At 35.8% G+C, this 14,952-nt stretch overlaps 1 protein-coding gene across 1 annotated transcript; it reads left to right on the top strand.

Annotated features, from left to right (window-relative positions):
• Window positions 1–10,910: 10,910 nt before the first annotated feature.
• LOC112043071 (uncharacterized) lies at window positions 10,911–14,198 on the top strand. Its single transcript, XM_024078335.2, has 5 exons — window positions 10,911–11,053; window positions 11,903–12,128; window positions 12,414–12,565; window positions 12,971–13,129; window positions 13,968–14,198. The coding sequence occupies exons 1-5, from the start codon at window positions 10,990–10,992 to the stop codon at window positions 14,141–14,143; spliced, it is 777 nt and encodes a 258-aa protein (XP_023934103.2). The 5' UTR covers window positions 10,911–10,989; the 3' UTR covers window positions 14,144–14,198.
• The last annotated feature ends 754 nt before the right edge of the window (window positions 14,199–14,952 follow it).

Below are 14,952 nucleotides of genomic sequence, written 5' to 3'. Positions count from 1 at the left end.
TGGTTGACATTTGTCTGTCTCTCGTCTTGAGATACGTCGTGTTGCGAATTTTAGGCGAACTGTAGGCCGAGCATGCGACCAACGTTATATATCGTGATGAGAAATAGATAAAATGTCAACCAATTGCGCAGAGTTGTTCCAGTCACAGCTCTTTTGTGCCAACGCAATTAAAGTAATAGCGATATAGCCGGTTGCGCCGCTATTATGGGTGATGTCTAATTATCTTCGCGACATACGTCAATTAGTCGCATGTTAGTCATACTTGGGAGAATGTTGTACAACTACGTCTCCTGGACGGCCTCCGTGGCGCAGTGGTATGCACAGTGGACTTACAAGACGGAGGTCCTGGGTTCGATAAAATAAATCCCTGCTCTATACACTACCACATGGGATGCCATTTATGTGAGGTGAGGACTTCTGTCACAGGCACCATCATGTCAAAAGTCAAAAGTCAAAAGTCAAAATTCATTTATTTCAAATAGGCTTAGATTACAAGCTCTTTCGAAACGTCAGGTAATAATATTAAACTTAAGATAATGGTAATAATAATTATTCGAAAACTTAAAATTAAAGTTACGAGGGTTCCAAACGCGCCTTGGTCCGAGAAGAGCCCACAACAAACTCAGCCAGGGCAACTCATGCCCAAAAGAAGGTCTCAACAATGAAATTTATAAAAAACTTGTATGCTTAGCCAATACAGATTTTGTATTTTGTATTTGTATGTACCTATTAAAGTTGCTTTGGTCGCATAATCGACTGTTTCGCTTTCACAACATTCACAAAAGCAAAAAAAAAAAATATGTTCCAAAAGTATACATGCTAGATAAAAAGAACAAGCAAGCGTCATGTAGGTGCTCGTATAAACCCATTTGTGCAATTCATTTTTTCGCAACAGTAAACCTTGCGTGCGTTCAAATTGCGTTTATGTTAAAACAATCCACAAAATATACAGTATCCATGTTATACAAGCAACTAAGCAATTGATTGGGTCACGCTTATCCCCGAAACTACTAAATTATCATGATGTTTTAATAGGTCGATTAATTAAGTCTAGCTTTCAGCAACATTTAGGCTATATTTTATGAGTTTCCATTTAGGAATATAATATAATCGTTAATTATCACACAAGGTTTACAGTTTTCATGAGTTCAAGAACTGGCTATATCCTAGCTAGATTTAACGGATCTGTGTTAAAGATAATCCTCTCCCTCTCCCCCGGATTAGTTACAAAGATAACAAATATATACATTTAAAGGTTTTGTTTGCTGGTTCTATGTTCAAAGATATAGCGATACAAACCTGTATGTCTTATGCTGACTGACAGAGGCTGCGATGTGATGCTGTACAGGCGATGATTTCCACTTCAAGGATAATGATTTCCACTTCAAGGTACTCACAGATCGGAAAAGTACCTCAATTAAAAAATATTTAGATAAATTTATTAATCTTTGAAATAAAAAAATTCGTATAAATAGTTATATGCACTTGAAAAAACACTGTTGTTTTGAAATCACAGACGAACACTTCAATTTTATTGATAATTGTATTGATGATGAGTGTTTTTAACATGGCATATCTTGTGTTTTTAAGCGTTAAGGTAATTGCATAATCTGAATTACATACTTTAACTTTAAAGCATCATCATCATAATTATCAACCTATATTCCGCTCACTGCTAAGCTCGAGTCTCCTCTCAGAATGAAAGGGGTTAGGCCAAATAGTCCACCACGCTGGCCTAATGCGGATTGGCAGACTTCACACACGGAGAGAATTAAGAAAATACTCTGGTACGCGCAGGTTTCCTCACGAAGTTTTCTTTTACCGTTAGAAACATAACAACCTTTAAAACATATTGAAGACTAATTATATCTTAAATTTAAGACTAACTATAACTTACGATTATAGAAGAACCTCAAAAGTAGATAAACTTGCAGACTATTAAATTAGGCCCGTAAATTATTGTTCAAGGTATAAAGGTATATGACATTATTAGCTGCCCTGTACCTCCCAAACTTGGTCCTTGATCTACGTAGCAATTGACGCTAATAAGTACATTATAATAGATCCTAATATGTTATTTATTAAGTCTGGATCAGCTAAAACAATTAGTGAGAGATGTGTAATTATAGCGCCCTATCATCATCAATCAGGCAACGCTCTAGTTGCCTTTCTTGACTGCACAATAATTGTTGTCCGGTAAACGAGTATTGCTAGGGTGAGTAGAGTTAAATGTACACAATGTCCTTTAGATTTAATTGATTATTTATTATGTTGATTACGTACAACGTTTTTTTTGGACCATCAAACAGTAAGCAATTAACTGTGATCTCAACACATAAGAAAAAAAAGTAATCATCAGTAATACGCATTTATTACGAATATCTTGAGTGTGGGTGATGTTTGTCCACAAGTTTGATTGATTATAAATTGTTTAGTGTGAGTATAGAGAACATGTCGGGCAGGCGATGATTATCGTGAATGCATTCTAAAAAGGTCCTTTAAACCTATATCCAAAGTCGCAAGTCCTGGAGCCTACTCAAGATGTTTCCTCTACCACAATATGATGGTCTAATCTTTGGCGCTGCTACCTGTCACCTTATACATTAGGTATAGTATAGTATTTAATATAATTTTATAATGTCTGACGTACCTACTCACAACAATATTAGTTCAGAGTCAGGCACATTCTACTAGCACAACGGCACAATCAACAAATTTGTTAACGTAAAGTATTATACTCGTAGTTTTAAGTTATTGTGTAACTACACAATAACTTAAAACTTAACTAAACTAAACTAAACATAGATGTGTTGTACTAAATAAACTATTTCTACTGTGCAGTTTAATCTATATATTGATTTCAAACAACGTCTATCTTACAATCCTACTAATAGGTATTATACATGCGAAAGTTTGTATGGATGTTCGTTTTGATGTTTGTTATTTTTTAACTACTGAACCGATTTGGCTGAAATTTAAAACAAAGATAGATAATTCCCTGGATTAGCACATAGGCTACTTTTCATCTAGGAAAAATCCATGGATGCCGCGGCAGGTTTTGTGAAAAACTGTATTCCACGCGGACGAAGTCGTGGGCGTCTACTACTGCTGTATAAAGTTGAATTCTCAGTGGATAATTGAATTATCTAAAGATAATCATTTTTCATATACCGTGTAAGTATGTAGCTGTATATGTAGGTGACATGTTCGCCCTATAATCCAGTTCATACACATGAATCAACAGCGTTCCACTTAAACTTGGCTGCACAACGTTTGTTGTCATGTAATCGGGTGCTTGGGGGAAAAAATTACTAAAAGGAATAAGTCGCGAATTTCCAAGGACGTTTTTTAATGTAGGGCAGATTTTGATATCAATATGATATATCAGCGTAGAGTAAATATTATTATTCTAAGATTAAGAGATTTTAAAATACTGGCTGCTATTGATTTCACTGTAAAAAATAATTTTCTAGTTTGATTTTTCTTTCGTTTTTTAAATAAAATACAAGATTTATGAAAAAAAAACTTGTCTAAGTAATACACTTTAAATACTATGTAATTTCTTCCTGTTTCTATAAAGATAAAAAAAAATCGGTTGTCTGTAATGTCGGTTTACTGACGATAGTTGAACGTGACAACAACGTCAGAAAATACTGATGGAATGGTTGCATTTTTCAAAAGAAAGAGCGAGATATACTTTATTTCTTGTAAAAAAAGTTGGCAACCCTAGAGCGAGGGAACGACGCATGACGTCATCTTTTTTCGAGTTTGCATCTGGCTTCATCGATTTATAAGACGTTGTCACGTCAAAAAATACTTTTCTTGTTTTTCGATATTTCGGCAAGTTTACCTTAATGCGAAAATGTCTTTGTTAAAATATAAGAAGAAAACACTATTGTGTGTATTGATGTGTTTGTGTGTACAAATTCTAATATCGGTATGCATGCAAATTTTGTACCAATGTAAATGTAAATAATTCTCTTTAATCACATTGACAGTTAAAGGTATTCCAAATACACTTACGATTTCCGTAAAAGTGAACAGAGTCTACTAAAAAGTAGTGAGGTTACTTCAGAATCGTTGCAATTATACAATTTCCTTGATTTTTCCATCTTCCATAGGTGCTTGCGATTGCCCCACTTTCCCCTATTCAGTTTCAACACGGTCATATTCGTACTTAGAACTAGTTTGTTAGGTAATATTGCACGAACTTAGGAATTACTAACGTATAATCGTATCGAATCTATATTGACATACATTTAAGTAACTACTGACCTAAAAATATTTCAAGGGTTTCTTCATTATAGTTGTTTGAAGTCATTGACTCTTTGTAGGGTGTTTACAGTTTGACTAGCCTAATTAAGTGGAATTATGATTATGTATTTGAGTACCTACTAGTAGATAATTTGACGACTTCAGTGGCGCAGTATGTGCGGTGGATTTACAAGACGGAAGTCCTGGGTTCCCCAGCTGGGCTGATTGAGGTTTTCTTAATTGGTCCAGGTCTGGCTGGTAGGAGGCTTTGGCCGTGGCTAGTTACTACCTGCAAAGACGTACCGCCAAGCGATTTAGCGTTTCAGTGCGATGTCGTGTAGAAACCGAATGAATGAACCGAACCGAGTGTAGATTTTCATCCTCCTCCTAATAAGTTAGCCCGCTTCCATCTTAGATTGCATCATCACTTACCATCAGGTGAGATTGTAGCCTTGACTAACTTGTAAAGAATAAAAAAAACGGAAAAATTGGTGCTTTAACTATTAAATAACAAATTGTTATTGATTGTAACAGATTGGATTGTAACAATGTATGTTTTTTTAGACAGCTCTTCTACCACCATCTATCACTGTAAAGGCAACGAGACGCGGTGAAAAGATTCGGTGAAATTTTTTAGCACTGCAAATTCATGGCGCAAGGGTTCTCTAAAAGGCAAAAGCTACAAATATGTAACTTTCAGCCAGAGACACATACTTGTGTTACTTACCGGTATAAGCTTTTACTGTTGTGGCTCCGGTCTTGAGTCCGTCTCCCTGATATGACACGATACTAATGTGATAACGCATGTAACGTCGCACATTAGGGCCCGCCCTATTTCCCAGGGAACCAACGTCACCATAATAGGTCATTGCCATCATACCGATTCAGTCCTGACGATTCTATTAGTACAGGAATATTTATGGTGGCAAAGGCCATTTTTATTACAGCATTCAGAGATAGACCAGTAGAACAACAAATATTATATTTATGAAATATATAATAATATTAAATTTGATAGACATCATTAAATACTCCATCACAATTTGTAGAATCAAAATATTAATATTAGTTTTTTGCTATTTAGATGCAATTTTAAAATAGCAAAATAATAATCACATTCGCTATCTAAAATTGCAATTTTAAATAGCAAATGTGCCGTTAAACGTTATTTAAAAGTGTTTTTTTTATAGCAAGTCGCTCTATCCTGTTTTTGAATATAATAATATACAAAACTGAATTGTTTCTATATATCATTGATTTCACAAAGAAAATGTTTCCTAAATAGCTATAAAAATTAAAATTTTGATCCGTCATCGACACAGCGACAGAATGCTAATTTATTTTTTTAGTTATTCACTTAGAACGCAAGTACTCTTGAAACATCAATACGGTTCAAATAGATTTTTAGGTTATTTTATAGAATAAACAAGTTGTGCAGTGTTAAGTTGCAATACTTAAATGTATGGGTTCCGAACACGCTTTAACCAAATAACCTACGTTGTTAAAACAAACTATTGCTCTTAATATCTTCAAGGCGATTTTACAATTTGTCTTCTATGTATTATGTCTATTAATCATAGCGGTTACAACTTAGGGAGGGTAAGGAAGTGCACCACCAACTCAGTACTCCAACTGTCCGCGGTGCCTTTTGTTAACCCGTTCGCTGCAGTACAAGGTCAATTGACCTCGCAAGTCTAGCGTCTTCAAGAGTTACGAAGTGGATGGACCTCGCACCAGACCACATGAAGTTTTATGAGTTTTTATAGTATGAGGTCAAAAAACCTCGTAACGCACAAGAGGAAAGTACAGAAAAATCAGTGCCGCAGCGAACGTGATAATTAACAAACGAGGCTCTGACGATCGGAAACTGACGGTATAGCCGTTCTAAAACAGACTGAGGTAAATATTATAGGCAATCAGTCTGGCACTGCAATGACCAACACGCCTGCCCAGCGTTGTCACTGGCACTGCGATGACCAACTCGCCTGTCCAGCGTGGTCATTATGGGCAACTTTTCCTATGAAAAGTGCCAACACACGAAGGCCCCCAGTTCCCGGTCGTCCTGCTCCCGACTACTAGGTAAAGATAGTGGGAAGTGGCTGGATGAGGAAAGCGGAGGATCGTGTGTGGTAGCGCGCTCTCGGAAAGGCCTGTGTCCAGCAGTGGACAAATACAGGCTTAATACAACTTAACACTATTATTATTATATCTATTAGCTTTTTGTATAAGCATATTTAGCACGTTTAAATCCGAAGTTTCCGGCTTTAATCATCACCATCATCAATCACAAGTTTTTTTTTTTTTATTTTTATTCTTTACAAGTTAGCCCTTGACTACAATCTCACCTGATGGTGGCAATCTAAGATGGAAGCGGGCTAACTTGTTAGGAGGAGGATGAAAATCCACACTCCTTGACGTTTGAGTTGACGTTTCAAAATGTGCTTGTAAACTAAGCACATTGAAATAAATGAATTTTGAGTTTGAAGCTTTCAAATAAAGCTAATTTTGTAGATAGCTTTATTTGAAAGCTTCAAACTCAAAATTCCCTCAAAAAAACACGTCCCCCGGCCCGACCGATGACATTATAAAAACTAGTCACACTGAAACAAAAAAAGGGGGTTAAAGTTCAAAATAAAATAACTCACACAATTATTTTCAACTTAGCTTGAAATTGTTGTTGCTTCTTATGTCAGAAGTTTAATTCGGGTGATTGTACAGTTTTTCAAGATAAACATAATAATTCATTACAACAGCCATCTACTTGTTTAGCAACGACCTTGTTGAATGACTACATTGAACAAATTTTATACAGAGGGTCGTACAACTGCATTTAACTGCATATTTGCAATTTGCAGGATAATATGCACTTCAAATACAACTAAATTTAATTAAAATTACAATTATAAAAACAACTTTAAATGAAAACAAAAAATAGTGGAATTAAAATATTATTGTTTGTCTTTTTAAAAATAATAACTTAAATAACTGATGATTGTTTTATGTTTATATCACGAAAATATGAAGTGTTCATTTTTATTTAGACTCTAAAGCTCAGAGCTCATTAGCGACATCCGACAAGCACTGCTTAGCCTCGAGCAGTTAGTATTCTTTGTGTAAATTACGTTCACTACATCAATTCCGGAGCGCCTCGCTGGATGGTCATATTTTACCAAGCGGATGGCAATGGGACCATTCGGTGACTACCGTTACCCGCACGCTTGTCTTGCGTTACTCACATGTAGTTCCCAAATAGACTGCGCGCTATACGATAGTGGTTTACACAGTATAGCATTCATCCTATCCTGAATCTCATAGTCATCTTTTCGCAGATAACGAAATGTCCATTCATTTCCACGCGACCCTGTATGTTGCGGCAGATTATACTGGTAAACCAAACAGCTCCAAAGCTGGAAGTTCTAAAAGCACATAACTGTGAATAATTATTCTACGAAATAGCTACGATCTATCACCATATTCATATTACAAAGATATAAAGTTTGTGAGGTAATCCAGAGATTAACCATCGCGGGGTTCAATGATGTAGTTCTGTCTGTGGTTGATACGTGGCATCCAATCCATCCGTTGACTATTAATTTATCGATAATAATTAATTAATCAGTGGTCGAGTAGTTGGGTGTCGATTGAGTTTCATGAGCTATGGCCTTTAGGTATCTAGTTAGAGACTACTTTATAAAATGAAATACTCACGTGGCTTAAAATTATCTTCCGAATCATCCCGAGGTTTTAATTACACCTTAAGCCTGATTTAGATCTTAGGCTGCAAATTATCATGTTTCTGTTAGACTGAGATATAATTAGTAACTATTTTTTATCATTATAAACATTAAGTACAATTACATAATAATCGTTTTGAGGTATGTTTTGTTACGAGTATTTGTTTTGAAATTGATTTGAAATATTAAAAGTATTTTTGGATATTTATATTTAGGTACTCGTATGTCATATAGATTGCGGTTTTTGATTTAGGTACAGGTAAAAAAATGGTATGAGGTTGTCGACTTCACGAGTCACCTTTGACAATCCGATGTGTAACCCTGATTTTTAATTTTTTAATAACCCTGAGGTATTGTTGTACTTTTTTTGTTTTATTAAATTTAAAATTAGAAGGATGAAACGTGCATCAAAACCCCGTTTTTATGTACGCTAATTTAAAAGTAATTATAGTATTACCTATAAATATTTTTTGTTGATATCTCATACAGAATGTGCAATATGAAAAACGTTCCTAATCGATAAACATTAAGACCGTGACCTAACGACAAGCCGAGAATATACGAGGACGTTGAATATAGATATAAACCTAGAACTTTAATCTATAAAATACCTAGATATCAAAGTATAAAATAAGTATGTCTATCTGTTTGTTTTTTTTTTCTGATTGTGTAAGTGCCGTAGGCTCCTTATGGGACCTCAGCGGCATCACCAGGGGGTTTTGGGCGAGCGCAGAAGCATCGCCTGATGGGGCCCAAAGGCAGAAGCAGAGTAGATGGGCGGAACGACTCTCTAAGGGCGTCTCCTCTGAGACACGGACCTCGACTTAGAAGAAAAACTTTCGGGAAGGGTGTTTTGGCCTGAGTCTATCAATCCGGGCCCTCCCGAGATCGTGAGTTAAAAAGCCCACATCTGGGTGACGTCAGATATCGGGGACCTCGTTTTCGCCGGCGAAGACGCTGTGTAGCTTGTGTTTGTGTTGCCTGGGAAGCATTGTCGTTCGTCATGTCATCGTCAAGATCGTAAAGGACGTTTTTTGGGCGTCTAAATCTACAATCAGCGTTGATATCGGGGATGTAGCTGCAAGCCTCAACCACTAGTTGGTTGATCTATCTGTTTGTCCTGGCTTAGCTCGGGAACGGCTGAGCCAATATGACTGGGACTTCACTGGAAGGAAAGGTAGGAAAAGTTACCACTATGTTACTCAAGTTATTGAGTAACATAGTGGTAACTTTTATCACGGAACGGATAGGGTTTACGTGAGAAAATTCGCGTTTCAAGTAATGTTTTGAGGGCCTCCGTGGCGCAGTGGTATGCGCGGTGGATTTACAAGACGGAGGTCCTGGGTTCGATCCCCGGCTGGGCAGATTGAAATTTTCTTAATTTGTCCAGGTCTTGCTGGTGGGAGGCTTCGGCCGTGGCTAGTTACTACTCTACTTACTACTAACGATTTAGCGTTCCGGTACGATGCCGTGTAGAAACCGAAAGGGGTGTGGATTTTCATCCTCCTCCTAACAAGTTAGCCCGCTTCCATCTTAGACTGCATCATCACTTACCGTCAGGTGTGATTGTAGTCAAGAGCTAACTTGTAGAGAATATTAAAAAAAAATGCGTACCGCTCTTAAAGATAGGAAATATCCCAACATTTTTTGTACAGTAGTCTCACTTACTTGGAAACTATTTAGGCGAGCACAATCATCAACAAGACATCATTAATACACATAATCATACGAATATAAATAATATAATTGAAGTGTCTCTGTCTGTTTATGATTTCAAAATAACTTTTTTTCAAGTGCTTGTAATTATGTATTGTAAGTTTGCTATATTGTATTTTTTACTTATTATTTCTACAATTTTTTATGTTTGTTTGTCAATACTGACATCTTAAACGGCGGAACCGATTTTTGATATAAATAATTGCAAGATAGGGGACAGTATGGAACAGCGTATTACTTTTTACTTCGAAAAAATAGATACTTGCGGGATTTTTGAAACCGTTTTATTGTGGACGAAAACACGAGCGTCTGCTAGTTATCGCAGTAATCTGCAGACTTACGTAATCAGTATTAGGCTAGTCAATTAACTTAAGGAGGTAAACCTCGGTATAAGAGATTACGAGTACGTATACCTACCTACTACACCTTCATTTTAGTGTTTTAAAATTTGTCTTGAAATTCTTCTAAAATCTCAAAAACAAGGTCAGAAGTCACAAAAATCACTTTTCCGCGATTAATATATTGGTTACGATAGCTTTCATTATACCCAAATAAATAATAAAAATATATTTTTTTATAAGTTTTTAATAGAGTTTTGTAAATTTTGTATGTATTTTAGAATTTAATAATAATAATATCACGTGAGTTTTAGCCGTGTTTCATAATCAATTAATTCATATGTATTATTAAAAATTAAAAAAAAATTAATAATAATTATAAAAGCCAGGAAACAAATTACCTACTTACTACCTACGCACTTCAACTATGTAATCCTGCTGAAAGTAATCTGAACGCTTACTTATTTAGATTTTTTGATTTTCAGGTTTTCCTTTGCATTTTTTCTAATTCTGTAACCACTTGTGATGGACACTAGAACTTTGCGAAAAGTAGGAAGACAAAGAAAAACAAGAATAAATAAAAAAAAAACACATTTCTACAAAATTGTAAATGTTATTTCAATAAACTTTTACCCTTCCTTTCAATAAGTTATGGAATTATCATTATTCTAAAAACAAAGCTATCAATCCGTGATCCAACCGCAAAGCCACATTAGGTAAATTACACTTTTTTTAGGGTATGCTGTTCCATACTAATGCAGCTATTATACGTATAAGTATTTTCATATAGCTCAGAAAAAACTATGAACTGTGTACTCAGTAAAAAACTTACCTCTGTTTTTGCGATTAGGCTTATGTACTTCGGTTTCAATTGTGCACTGCCTGTATAAATACGTGCATCGCAATAAATCTAAATTTATTCAATTGTACATAGACAAGGAGATACAATGTTTGTTCTGAAACTGGTGTTTATTGCGTGTGCGGTATTAATAAAATGTGAATCTGCGTTCGGTAAGCTCAATGATTGTTAACTTCCATTAATTGTCAAAAAAAAAAACAATAAAAGGTAGACTTTTATTGTTTTTTTATCGTGAATTTACAAAAGGATTTCGTGAGAACGTTCATTTCTAGGAAATATCTTAGTTTTCGAGTTAATAAAAAAAAAAATTATGAAATAAAAATAATTACGTCCAATATTAACATTGTTAAAAATTCAAGATAGGACAAATAAATAAACTAGAAAAATGAAAAAAAAATACGTCCATAATAATTTGTAATAATACATTGACATAACTTTTAAGGCTCTGTACTTTAAACGGAATAAAACTAAACCTCTATCATATCAGCCGGTGGAAGTCTACGGACAAAGGCCTTTTGTAGAGACTTCCAAACACCATAACCCGGAGTCGCCTGCATCCAGCAACTCCCTGGAACTCGCTTGATGGCATCAGTCCGCTTGGTGAGGGCTCGAACAATAATAGGCGAGTCGCCATTCCAGTACCTTGAGATCCCAAAGTCCCTCACTTTTAAGGCCTCCGCGGCGCAGTGGTTTGCGCGGTGGATTTACAAGACGGAGGTCGTGGGATCGATCCCCGGCTGGGCCGATTGAGATTTTCTTAATTGGTCCAGGTCTGGCTGGTGCGAGGCTTTAGCCGTGGCTAGTTACACCCTACCGGCAAAGACGTACCGCCAAGCGATGCCGTGTAGAAACCTAAAGGAGTGTGGATTTTCATCATCCTCCTAACAAGTTAGCCCGCTTCCATCTTAGATTGCATGATCACTTACCATCAAGCGAGATTGTAGTCAAGGGCTAACTTGTAAAGAATAAAAATATAATACTAATTTTTTTCTTTATTTCAGTGGACACATTGACGAAATGTAGTATAAAAAACGACAAATGCATTGCTGAATTGTACGAAAACTCACTTCGTTATATTGGCTCAGACGGCATCCCGGAACTTAATATGCCTCCCATAGACCCCTTCAAAATTTCGAACGTAACAGTGACAGTGTTGGATTCGATCAAAATAACTTTGACCGATGGAGTTGTTAAGGGAATCAGTAAATGCCAAGTAAAAAAGTTCCAGTGAGTACCTAACGTAACATTCAAATGTATTTAGTAATATGAATCGTGATTTTAGAACTTAAACTACCGCTTCACAGCTCATGATTAAGGCCCCAGTATGGGTTCGAAACTAGTCGGGCATACTCCGACCTCACGTGAATTTTAGCCGTGTTTCATATGTTTGAATGCATCAACAAAATTACGAGGAAAATTATTTAATTTTCATATCGTCAATCAGCGTTTTTTTTGTTGAAGTTATGCTCATTGGAATGCTTCTTATAGTACCTGTAATGTTTTCTGTTTTAGTATTGATATGGAGGCATTAACTGGCACACAAGAATTCGTTTGCGACTTAACAGTTAGAACTAACGTCGTTTTCGAAGGCTCGAGTCCAGCAGCACAAGGATTATTTGGCACTTCTTCAATTGATGGCACGGGGAAGGGAAAAGTTAAACTTGGTAAAAACTTTATTGTGATAAAATAAATCAAAGATAAGAAAGTATGAAAGGCTTAAGAAAGTAGTCATCATCATCATCATATCAGCGGATGGATGTCCACTGCAGGACATAGGCCTTTTGTAGGGACTTCCAAACATCATGATACTGAGCCACCTGCATCCAGCGAATCCCTGCGACACGCTTGATGTCGTCAATCCACCTTGTGGGGGGTCGGCCAACACTGCGCTTACTAGTGCGGGGTCGCCATTCCAGCACTTTGGGACCCCAACGTCCATCGAAATATGCGAAGAAAGTGGTATATGTATTAAATTATCTACATATACCATATTCTGGCTAAATATAAAATGTTTGATTGATTTATTATTAGTATGATGCTCAATAATTTAATATTATTTTGATTTCCAGAAAAGTTATTCTTGCACCTTGATTTTCCAATTATCCCTTATAAGAAAGAAGACGGTGAAATTTATTTTAAAACTACAAAAGAAAAAATTAAATACAAATATGATGTCGATAAAGCATCTTTCGCAGCTGATAAGATAACATTAGGATCAGAGGATATCAGTAAGTTATTTCCTTTAATACTCACAAGTTAACTTAGCCTTTGTTGTAAGACAATCGTCATGTCACGTGACTGCAAACCCTGATTTCTAACCTCAGAAATAGAAAGAATAAGCTCAGTATTAAGGCCGTTAGGCCTCTTGTATGGACTTCCAAACAAAACGCGAGCATCCAGCTGCTTCCTGCATCCCGCTCGATGTCCTCGGTCCACCTAGTGGGGGGTCGACCAACACTGCGCTTTCGATTTGATCACGCAGAGAAACCCCAAGCATAGCTCGCTCCATCGCCCGCTGAGTGACTTAGAGCCTTTTTATGAGGGCCACAGTTAGCGACCAGGTCTCTCAGGTCAGGATCTATACTAAAGCCAAAAACTCATCGATCTATTCAAAAACGATGTTATATTAATAACCCTTATTTTGAAATTGTTTGTTTATAAGCTTTCAAAAGGACGATTCTATTTAAGCGAGCTTGTCTAGCTGGGGATCTGTTCCTAAATTATGTAAAGTTACATGGGAGAGTGACTTGAGTGGAAAAACGGAGTGTTAGTTAACTGTCAAGGGATCCATTACCCCTACGTAAACATACAACGATCACAAGTTCGTGACTACACTCAAGGTCATTCTCTTCCATTCTAGGGTCTTATTTTGGTTACACTTTGATTTAATTAAGTGGTCCTGACAAATATTGTGAATGTAACCTTTGTTCGATATTGGTTTTCTTATTTTTGTAATCCACTTCTGAGTCAGCTAAAAGTACATAAAAAAACAAATTATATTGTATACTACTACATGCATTGATAGATAAGTAACTTTTTTAATATACAAAATTATATCTTTTGCAGGTAAAGTTGTCGTCCCTTATTTAAACGAAAATTTCAAAACAATACTGAAGACTTTCGGTAGAGTATTCTTTGATAAGGTTATAGAATTTGCATTTACTTCAGTAGAATTAATTTACGGTAATGTAGCGGCAAAATATTACCTTGAAGAGGATCTAACACCTTATGTTGAAAATTAATACGTATTTTAAAATGTCTGTGATTTAATGTACTGAATAAATAGTATTACCTGAATGTCTTTCGTTTATTCCTACACAATTGTACCTTGTAATGGCAAGACCATCTATACTAATATTATCAATGCGAAAGTAAGTCTATCTGTCTGTCTGTTACCATGGCTAAACGGCTAAACGGCTGAACCGATAAAGATGAATTAGCAATGGAGCAAAAGGGTACTTTTTGATCCTAAAATAAAAATAGAAGGAGGTGAAACAGGGGTTGAAAGTTTGTATCGAAAGTCCTTCATTTTTAGAATTACAGTTTTAAAAATTTGTTAATTTTATAAATCATTACGAAATATGATGTGATTCAAGAATTTTTAAAATTCAACCTTTAAAGTGGTGAACTAAGGATTGAAAGTTAACATTAATTTCTACGCGGATGAAGTCGCGAGCTTCCGCTAGTCAATAATCAATCATCATTAATCATCATCAGTAATCAATTCACACTATTTTTTTTTAACTGTTATAATGTCGTGGTGGCTGTTGATTCACCAGCAACGAAAACTTTCATAGGTAAACCTAATCACATTTATTGTCGAGTTTTGAATAAAAATTTAGCAGGGGAACTAATTAAAAAATGGTCTATGAAAAAGTTCGGAATCTCTGCTCTAGACTTCTAGATCCATAAATGTGAACAACGAAGTCAAAACTGTTCTCTCTCTCTACATTTAGTTACTAAAAGATCTTTATAGGATAGACATCATTTTATTTTTAATTTATTGAAATAAATATCATCAACACTGTGACGACGAAAAAAAAATAAAAAA

Source organism: Bicyclus anynana, chromosome 13 (assembly GCF_947172395.1).
Source record: "Bicyclus anynana chromosome 13, ilBicAnyn1.1, whole genome shotgun sequence".
Lineage (NCBI taxonomy): Eukaryota > Metazoa > Arthropoda > Insecta > Lepidoptera > Nymphalidae > Bicyclus > Bicyclus anynana.
This window is presented reverse-complemented; position numbering and strand designations above follow the sequence as displayed.